Raw genomic sequence first — 9,296 nt, forward strand, 5'->3', positions numbered from 1 at the left:
GAGGGGGAGATGAAGGGAGCAGTAAGAAAGGATAACAAAGAAGAAGACCGAGTAAGGCATAATAAGAGAAGAAGCATGAATATGAGCAAGACTGAGAGGCTCTGAAATGGAAACAAAAGAACTAATATTTGAAAGAAAACAAATATTATTTTAATAATATTCTTTTAATTACCTCATGCAGAAATTCTGGGAAATTTCAAGACAGATTCATGATTTCCTGACATGGAAGCAGGTTGAGTGCCCTTTTGAAAAAGACAAGAAGATCCAGAGCTATCTACTCACAGCACCCATTTATAGTGAAGAAGGTGAAATGCTTTATTGAACATTATAGCGAGTCTTCCTACTTGTTGAAATGCAGACAGAATATGCAGATGAAAAAAAATTAACATGCAAAAAAAATTTGATAAGTATGTATTATCACTTCTGTATCAGCTTCTGATGAGAATAAACTTCATTATAAAGTCTGCTAAGTTAAACCTACTATATTGTAAATTTTAATTTTTTTTTTTTCCAGTTAAAGAATCCATGTATCTGATTGTTCTTATTTTATTTACTAGCTCTGTTCATTGCATCCTTTGAAAGTGAAGGTCCAGAAAACCACATGGAAAAAGACAGCTGGAAAACACTCAGGTACGAAGCTTCCTCAGAACATGAGTCTTTTTTGCAGACATACGCAGGCATGTGATCATCAGCTTCCTCCCTCCCATTTGCATACCCAGCTTAAGAACATTTTGGCCCAAATATAATTATTTTTTCTTCAAAATTGAAACCTGAAAAAATTCAGTAGGGCTTGGATTTTGATACAGCTTTTCCAGCCAGATCAGTTCAGACTGCAGGATCACTGCTGGGACTATGAAAGAGAATATGCTTTGTTTAGGCTATCAAATACAGTAAAAGAATTTACATTTGTAGCAGTTTTCAGACATGCTTTTCTCAGGAGAACAAATATATAAAGATACTAAGAAGGTATTATCATTTATCATACCTACACGCCTACAAATCTTATAAAAGGATGACATTTTATATGAATACTCTAATTTTCAGCCTACTCAAGGGAGAAAGTCTCAATGACTCCTCCTCCGTCTGAGAGGGGGAAGCACCTCTTCCGTGTACATGATGAGATCAGTTAATTTAGATGAGACTACTTCTAATACTGAGGCCAAGGCAGAAAGAGAGATTTAGACCTTTGTAAATCACGTTAAACATTTAGATTTGACATATCTGTACCAGATAAAGAATGAATGAAGAAGTCTAATATGTCCTGAGCTGCAGTTGAGCTACATTATGACTGTATTGTCCTAGATGAGACACTGTTTTCCCAGTGATCCCAGTGTTTCTTAGGAAGTCCAGATAAGCTTTTCACTTGTCACCCATGCAATGTGCCTTGCATTAAATCTGTTGCTGTTCAGCCAGCAATAGTTTAGGATGACAGAGGAGCATATGTTGTTTGCCTGAGCACATCTTAAAGGGCCTGAAGTAATGTTACAAAGGTTAAATTTTCATTCAATTTAAAGCCAGCATCTTTATTGGAATTCATAGATGTATTGCAGTTTATAGCAGTTGAAAATCTATCCCTTGAAGAAAGGCTTCCAGCTAATGATGCAAGATAGATCTATTGCCAACCTTTACCAAAACTGTAAAACTTCTTGTTGTAGTAGAAAAGATGATAATTTTATTTTTTATTACTACTTCTTCTAGGACAACTCTGCTTAACAGAGCCTGAGATTTTTGGATCTGATCTGCAGACTTTGAAGCACATCAAATGAACGTGTTTTTACAACCTGAAAGACTTGGACTGAGCTAAGAAAGGCCTCACTGGCTGAGGTCTCTTTTGTATATACAGTAACTTTTATGAAATAAAATGTGGTAAATATTTCACATGTCAACCTTAAGGCACTTAAGTGAAGGGTTTTGGTTTTTTATTTTAAATATAAGGGCAGGGCCCTGTTCTCAGAGATGAAATGTATCATGGGAGATGGTATCCCGGGGGAGATCTTACTCTATCAGCATCCAAATTTTTATTTTTTATTACTTCCACCAAAATAAATAAAAATTAAAAACACACATCCCAACTAAAGCCAGTGTTCAGGTTAAATACTCCATTGGACCAGTATCCTACAGAACACTCAGCATGTCTCTCTACCTTTGAAGTGAAGGGTCTCCTTCTAATCAACGATACCGTTCACATGTGATAGTGTTTGTAGAGTCAAGGCCTTAGACATCTGCAGTAAGCATGTTCCTCTCTTACATCAGAAAATAGTGCCTTACAAGGTACTGATATCGTTTAGTGTACCTTCTATTACGCTGGACTGGAAGTAAAGAAAATAAAAATATGGATGTCTTGAAACCAGCTACAATGTACTTTTTAAATAAAATGGAGAATATGGCACATGAAGTAGAGTATACCTGCCTGTAACATTAATGGTGCAGCAAACATATTTTTGTTACATGATTTAAAGAGATAAGATGGGGTAACTGCTGGGGGATGTGCGTTTGTGTGTGAGTATGTGTGTGTGCATGTGTGAAGATGCACACATGTCTAAGTTTTAATACTTCTGGGAACTATCCTTTAAATTCTGGCTGTCAAAATAGTCTGTGTTTTCCTTTTTAAAAATCAGGGGGGTTTTGTTTTGTTTTGTTTAAGAGAATGACGTCTAACCTAGATTATCTCTGCAAAACAGGCTCAATGGTTTTTTGAAAACAGTTTTTGGAAAATACAAATCATGAGCTAGAGAGAGGGAAGTAAACTCAGATGTCCAATTTGAAATTAAGGCTAAAATTTCTAAAGAAGCTGAAGAAGAGTTCACCACTGCTGAACTGGGCATTTAATTCCCTTGTTTCCTTTGAAAATGCTAGTCTGTACTTACAGACAATTAAAGCAAAGACCAACTTATGATACAAGCTTTTTCTAGTATTTTGCAAGCCATGATTAACTGTCTGGGCGAGAACCCATTGATATCTAAGGGAGAATGCTATAAGAAATTGGTCAAACCTTTGAACCCAGGTCAGTACCAAAATTAGAGATAATCTGTAAACCCACTAATGCTTACCATTTCTAATTTCTCCTTTTCGCCTTGAGTTTACACCTAATTTGGCTCTCCAAATGAGTACCTGAGGAGCTTATGTTATGTTAAGATTCAAGGTATTCATTTCCAGGAAAAAATATACAGTTCAGGACTTACTTTCTCACCTGATCTCTGAATTAAGAAAGAAAAAAAAATAGGCTTGGATTAAAAACTATTTTGTTTAATCAACAAATTATTACTCATGAATCCATGAATATCTACTGTCCTTTCCAGTAATTGTTCTCTTAAGGCTTGAGGGCTGGATATTTGTAAAGATAATGACTTGAGCCAGACAATTAGATGTTCTTTGTTTTTTGTTTTTTAAACAAGGCGCTCTAGAGTTCACACTGGTTGCAGCCTCCCTCACAGAGCCTCGCAGAGGACCTCTGCACAAGCTTCTTTAAAAATTATCAATTCTAAGTAGATGGGTTTTAGCTTACTCTGCCTTCTGTTAAAGAAAGGGCAAGACTTGCTGGACCGAGGGTCTGGTTTATTCCAGTCCAGTAGACTCTTCTTGCTGAGTGTCTACAACCAAGAGCAGTGCCACTGTTTCATATAACATCTGCAGTCACTTAGTAGAAATTATTTGCTGTATTGGCCCTGTAGTAAGGTGAAAAATTAAAGAGCCTTCCCTCTCTCCCTGTTCCGCTCCCCCCTTGACAAATACTTAAAATTAGAAGAGTCAGTTGGGGTAAGGAAGGGAGATAAATCAACATTTTGCTATTCCCATAGCATTGACATCAAAGAGAAACAAAAGCAAGTTATGCCATGAAGAAGGAAGAAGTAGAATACTAACTGTTAACAAGAACAGCCCAGAAAAGGGGAAGGGATAATTCTTATGATCTGCTGCTATTTTTCCTGTGCTGAAGTACTGACCTTCAGCCCTGGATTAGAGTAAGAATATTTATACTGTATTATTACAGTGTTTTGCACTTTCAGAGATGTTCTAGCTAGTAACATTGTCGGACACTATAAGAGGGATTGTATATCAGCTTTGTTTATGTAATTGAAATTTAAAAGGGATGCTTAAAATTTAAGAAAAAATATATATTTGAAATGCAATTTTAGAACACTTTCTGTAAATGTATAAAAAAGCTTTCACATGAATGTGCACTTCACTGGTCAATCAGTCCTAGTATATACTTGAAATCAATGCAGTATCCACGTTGGTTCCTTTTTATTTTTCCTCCCTCAGTTTGATACATTCCTTAAATACCGTGTTTTGCTATTCTGAGCTGAAATGCTAAATATAAAGCTGTACCATAAAGCAGGATATTCCGTGTTTGACTGGATGTGCTTGCATTAATAAAAAAAACTTGCTTCAACCAGGCTTAACTTTTTCCATGGTTATTTTTCACTTGCAAACTGATCAAGCCACACACCAGCAGCTGAATGAGGTGAACCAACTGTGGAAGGGCAGTATAGTTGCCATGAACCAACTGGTTACTTAAATTTAAGTTCTGACTTACTTAGGAAGATACATTATGAAATATTTACATATCTTCCAATGGTGGCAAGAGCAGCACTAAGCCAACAATATGCTGCTACTTCTAATGTGCTCTCTGCAATAGGATTTTATGGATTTGATACAGTGTCTCTGCTACAGAATATTTTCATTCGCTCAATGAAAGCGATTAATAGTTCCACTCTGTAAAAACATTTTGTATGTCCTAAGAGTTGAATTTCATTTTTTCCTCCCACATATTTATCCTTTTAACAGGAAAGCACAGAAGTGCTTGTTGGCTGCAGCACACTGCAGGTTTTCCTGTAGCAAGATTCTGTTGATGATACTTCAACGCTCCAGGACCTTTGGTTGCAACCACTACCCTTTTTCATGTCCTACTTTACAGAAGCAAAGCCACTTCTCCAAGGTCACACAGGGACTAGACAAGCACAGAGCTGTAAGGAGAATCCAGCTTTCTAACACACTGCCCCAGTGCTACCCACGCTACCTCCTTTCCCAGGGATATAAGCCTTAAAAAACAAAAAGTGTTAGATCTTGCAGTGCAGGAGCTCTGGAGGTCCCATAAGCACTTTCAATCTGTGGAAAACTCTCTGGGGAAATTGTTTTGGTAACCAGACATCTACAACAGACTCCCAGAGTAGAACAGTACTACTTTCAGTCATCATGGCTCATTAGAAAAGATAATGATGTTTACCAGCATTAAAAGGATCAAGGAGAAAAGTCTTCTTGATGGCCAGTTCACACTCATAATTAATATGCATATCACATCCTTGAAAACTCACTCCCAATTATGTCCCATCCAGTCATTAGGATAAATTAGCTATTTACACAGGCATAAGAGTAAATAATAAAATTGCTTTCCAGGCACTTTAGTGCCATTAGAGTACGACACAGCATGACAAGCAGTAACTCAATGCCAGTAAGATATCTTTAGTTATGTTAGCAGCAACTTGATTTATCGAGTTAATAGTTCCCAAGAAACAGCTGTCTTTTAGCAAATAAATCACATCATAGCAAAATTCAGCTGACAACTGATATTAGTACAGCTTTTGGAGGGAAATCAGTAATTCTTCTGAGGACGTGCAGACAGATCTTCCCTCTTCAGTCTGCAATGTCTATATAATTTTATCAGGGCAACCCCAGCTTCCCAACTAACCAGAAAAGCCTGCAAACAGTGTATGGAAGCACAGTTTTGTCTTATGTTTCTCTGCAGCCATTAAATAGGGCTGTGTGGACAGCGAGGTATTTTAAAAAAAGTTTAAAAAAAAAAATCAAATTGCAGAAAGACTTTATCCTAAACTGTTAGTGCATGCTATCGAGGAAGTTTCCAGACCAGTGAGCATGCAAGTATTAGCAATAGCTGCTTTCAAATTCTTCTTTCCATGCTCGTCCCTGGAAAGGCAGAGAGAGATAACTGGGTATGCTCTGAGGTTTCAGAGACTAACTGGGTAGCCTCTGAGATTATAGGTTCCCTGACACTGCAGAGGTTTGCCTTCGACCGCTCCCAAAGGTGGGCCTTGGAAGAAGCAACATTTGGAGGCATATTTCTGCAGCAATTTGGCGGTACCATCTAAAGTGTAACCATTTCTGTAACATTATTCCTAACACTAAAGAATGTAAATGTTTCTAATATTTCCAACGTTGTAAGCTATTTCTAATATCAGCATTTTTATGGCTTCTTGATACCACATTCAGCTTTTGCACAGAAAATGGATGCAGTTAATTGCTGCAAAATAACTTTGGGATATTAATTTATTTTCATAATGAAATATTAAAAAGCAATGAAGTTCTATGTCATGAAGGGAGTGCTGATGCAGTCTCAGGTATGCTGCCCTCTCCTCAAGAGATGTGATGAGGAAGAAATTCAAACCACCAAGAAATGCAACATTAATTTAAAAATACTAAGCCAATAAATATACTGTTTCTGATCAACTAGGATGCACACCTTATAATATTAAGAATACTTAGGCTTCTAACAACTAATAATAAAATGCACTTCTATATAAAAAGTTCTGTGAGAAACAGCATTTGGCAAAACCAGTATACAGTTACTCGAAACTATTAGTAGCACCTACCAGAAGAAAACAAAGAAACAAACAAAAAACGGAAAAAAAACCCCAAACCACAAACAAGCAAACAACCCAAAACCCAGGGCTGTTGCCATGCAGAGAATTCCTGTGAACAACCCCACGTCAACGCAAGGTGTGGAGACCATTTTACAGGATAGAAAGCAAGCTGAAAGCAAATACATACCAAAGCACCAGATTCAAACGTCCCTGCCTCGTCTGGTTCAGGAAAGAAGAAACTTTAAATTTAGTGGAAATTTGCTTTCAACATTTCTAACCTTATCCAGCTTTTTCAGATTAAGCAGGTATCTTAATCTTAAAATTAATATAATTCTGTTTGGAGGCAGAAGTCCAATGAGATCCAACAGAATCTCATTACACAGACAAAAAAGTACTTAACAGCTTTTTAATTGCTGTCACACGAGCACACTAAGGCCTCTTCTGATTCTGGGGTGTATGAAATTCAAAGAATCTTGCTATCCATCAGTGTCGACATTGAAAGTTTCTTTTTAAACATTTAAACAACATCCAGTTGTTTCCATTCAATTCAAAGAAGCTATTACTAACAACACTCCACCTCCCCAAATATCTATTGAAATAAAGTGCAACACATAATTGCAGCAACAGAGCACTGGGGGACTCAGCAAGCACAGCTGTAAATGATGGATTTGATTAAAGTCTGTAACACTTATGGCACTAGTGGAATTTAATGAAAAATTGAACTATTCCTGTCAGTGGACATTACAGTTCAGTGCTGAAGAACTTGTCTCAATTTGAAAAAAAATCACCCCTAAAATGCTTCAAAAACATGAAATCCAAGCAAGTAATGAATAAATCCACAAATCCAGGCAAATTTTTTTTTTTTCTTCCCCCCTCTACGCCTCTTATCTCACTTTACTTCTCGGAAATTTCACAGTATCTGAGTATCCCAAGAATTTCGCAAGAACCCAGCAGCCAAAAAGTCACTTTGACAAGACTTTAAAAGCAAACAAACACACAAAAAGACCCAACAGCTACTCTACGTGGACTGCATTTGCAGGCCAGAACACCATCCCAGCTGCTCCCCAGTAACTGCACGGCCCAGGAAAGCGTGCAACTCGCATGCTGAGAGTAGCCTGAGCTTTGAGCCGTCTCTAAGCTCCTCTCCAGAGTGTACCTCAGCACTAAGAAATCTCAAAGTTTTTTCTTCAAACTATCCCTTTAATATGATCATTTTCCCCACGGCTTGTAACAAAGTCAAAGAGAAGCCACTTAAGCTTGCATAAGGCTGCAGGAAATCCGTGCAAGAGCTCAGGCCCTCCCACGGCCAAAGCCACCGCTGCGCCCGTTAGCTCGTGTTGCGACAGCTCTGCACAGCTTCACCTCCCGTCTCCTCCACATTCCGCACGCTGTGCAAACGCACACCACTGCTTCTCGTGGGAGAGATTCCGTTTGTTTCACAACCGTTGACTGCTGCCCGGGCACGCTTGCCACTGCTTTCAGCAGGAGCCAGCCAGGTCGTACACCAGATCCGTGAAGGTTGTTTTATAGCCTCTACATTAAATTTTATTTTACTCCATATATATATATATTTTTTTGAAAAGAGCATTTTTAGCAGAAGGCTGAGAACACTCAGGTGCTAGCAAAGAGCATGTGCACCCCCCATGGACATGCAAATGCCAAAGCAATTACAAAAAAAATTAGTTGCTGGAATTTTTAGAATTAGACACCAGCACAGTTATAAACACAACGATCATCTTGAAAATAATCTGGTAAATCACTGGCATTGTAAATGGCAGGAATGGATTAACATCCTCTTTTACATGTAATTCGGGTACAGACTGCAAAGCATTCTACTCTGGAAGAAAATGACAGCTCCTTTAACTAAGTTAACTTGCGTCAGCAAAGGAGTTTTACAGCAGTCGGAGTGAAAGCTTGAGAGGACATGGGTCGAGAGACCCAAGTCATGCGAGACGTACAACTCCTATAGCTACAAGGCCACCTTGAAACCATCTGGGTTAAAGATACTCCTTCGGGAAAACTCACCACACTACATACAAACTTACAGCACTCCAAATAAACCAGTTACATCACCACAAACTCCTATCTATCTAGGCACTTTACTTCAAGCCTAGAGAGACTTACTTCACTTATCCCAGAACAGGACTAAGCTAACCAAAACAGGGCTGTGCTTTAATACAGAATTATGCAAAGATTTAGACTTAGACTTAAACGTTTAGACATTTAGACTTGCAGGGGGCGCTTGCACCAGCCCGTTCCCAGGTGCGTCCTGCACAGCTGCCCTGCAGACTGCAGCAGCCACGCAGCCCAAATGCACCTCTCACTGGGATGCATTAAGAAAAATTGATACTACACCAATAAAAGCAGAGGGCTGCAGAGCCAGTGCAACCACAGAAATGTAAAAACCAGCATTTTATCCTATTCTCCTTTGCTGTAAAGCTTTTTCAGCGAAGAAAGAGGTGGAGCCCTGTAGTTTGCAAGCAGTCAGGCCTGACGATGGGGAGATGAGCATCATGGGGGCATGAACCAAACACTGCTTAACTTTAGCCATATCCCAATGTTCCTCCTCCTACTTCACAGCTGAGTAAAATTTGAATGACTAATGTCTGTAAGATGTAGTTGAGGGTCACACACACAGCAAGGGCACCTCAGGCAAAGGAAAGCTAAATCCACCTTGGCTACACAGAAAGCTTTTATCAT

At 38.6% G+C, this 9,296-nt stretch overlaps 1 protein-coding gene across 1 annotated transcript in view; it reads left to right on the forward strand.

Annotated features, from left to right (window-relative positions):
* The window catches only part of RASGEF1A (RasGEF domain family member 1A), a 28,272-nt gene extending 23,883 nt beyond the window's left edge, over positions 1–4,389 (forward strand). Inside the window, exons 11-13 of the mRNA XM_072871017.1 lie at positions 182–305; positions 558–630; positions 1,699–4,389. Coding sequence (XP_072727118.1) covers positions 182–305; positions 558–630; positions 1,699–1,723 — 222 coding nt within the window. The 3' untranslated portion in view covers positions 1,724–4,389. The remainder of the gene's footprint in view (positions 1–181; positions 306–557; positions 631–1,698) is intronic.
* Positions 4,390–9,296: the final 4,907 nt, after the last annotated feature.

The sequence above is a fragment of the Ciconia boyciana genome, chromosome 8, assembly GCF_034638445.1.
Source record: "Ciconia boyciana chromosome 8, ASM3463844v1, whole genome shotgun sequence".
In the NCBI taxonomy this organism is placed as follows: Eukaryota; Metazoa; Chordata; class Aves; order Ciconiiformes; family Ciconiidae; genus Ciconia; species Ciconia boyciana.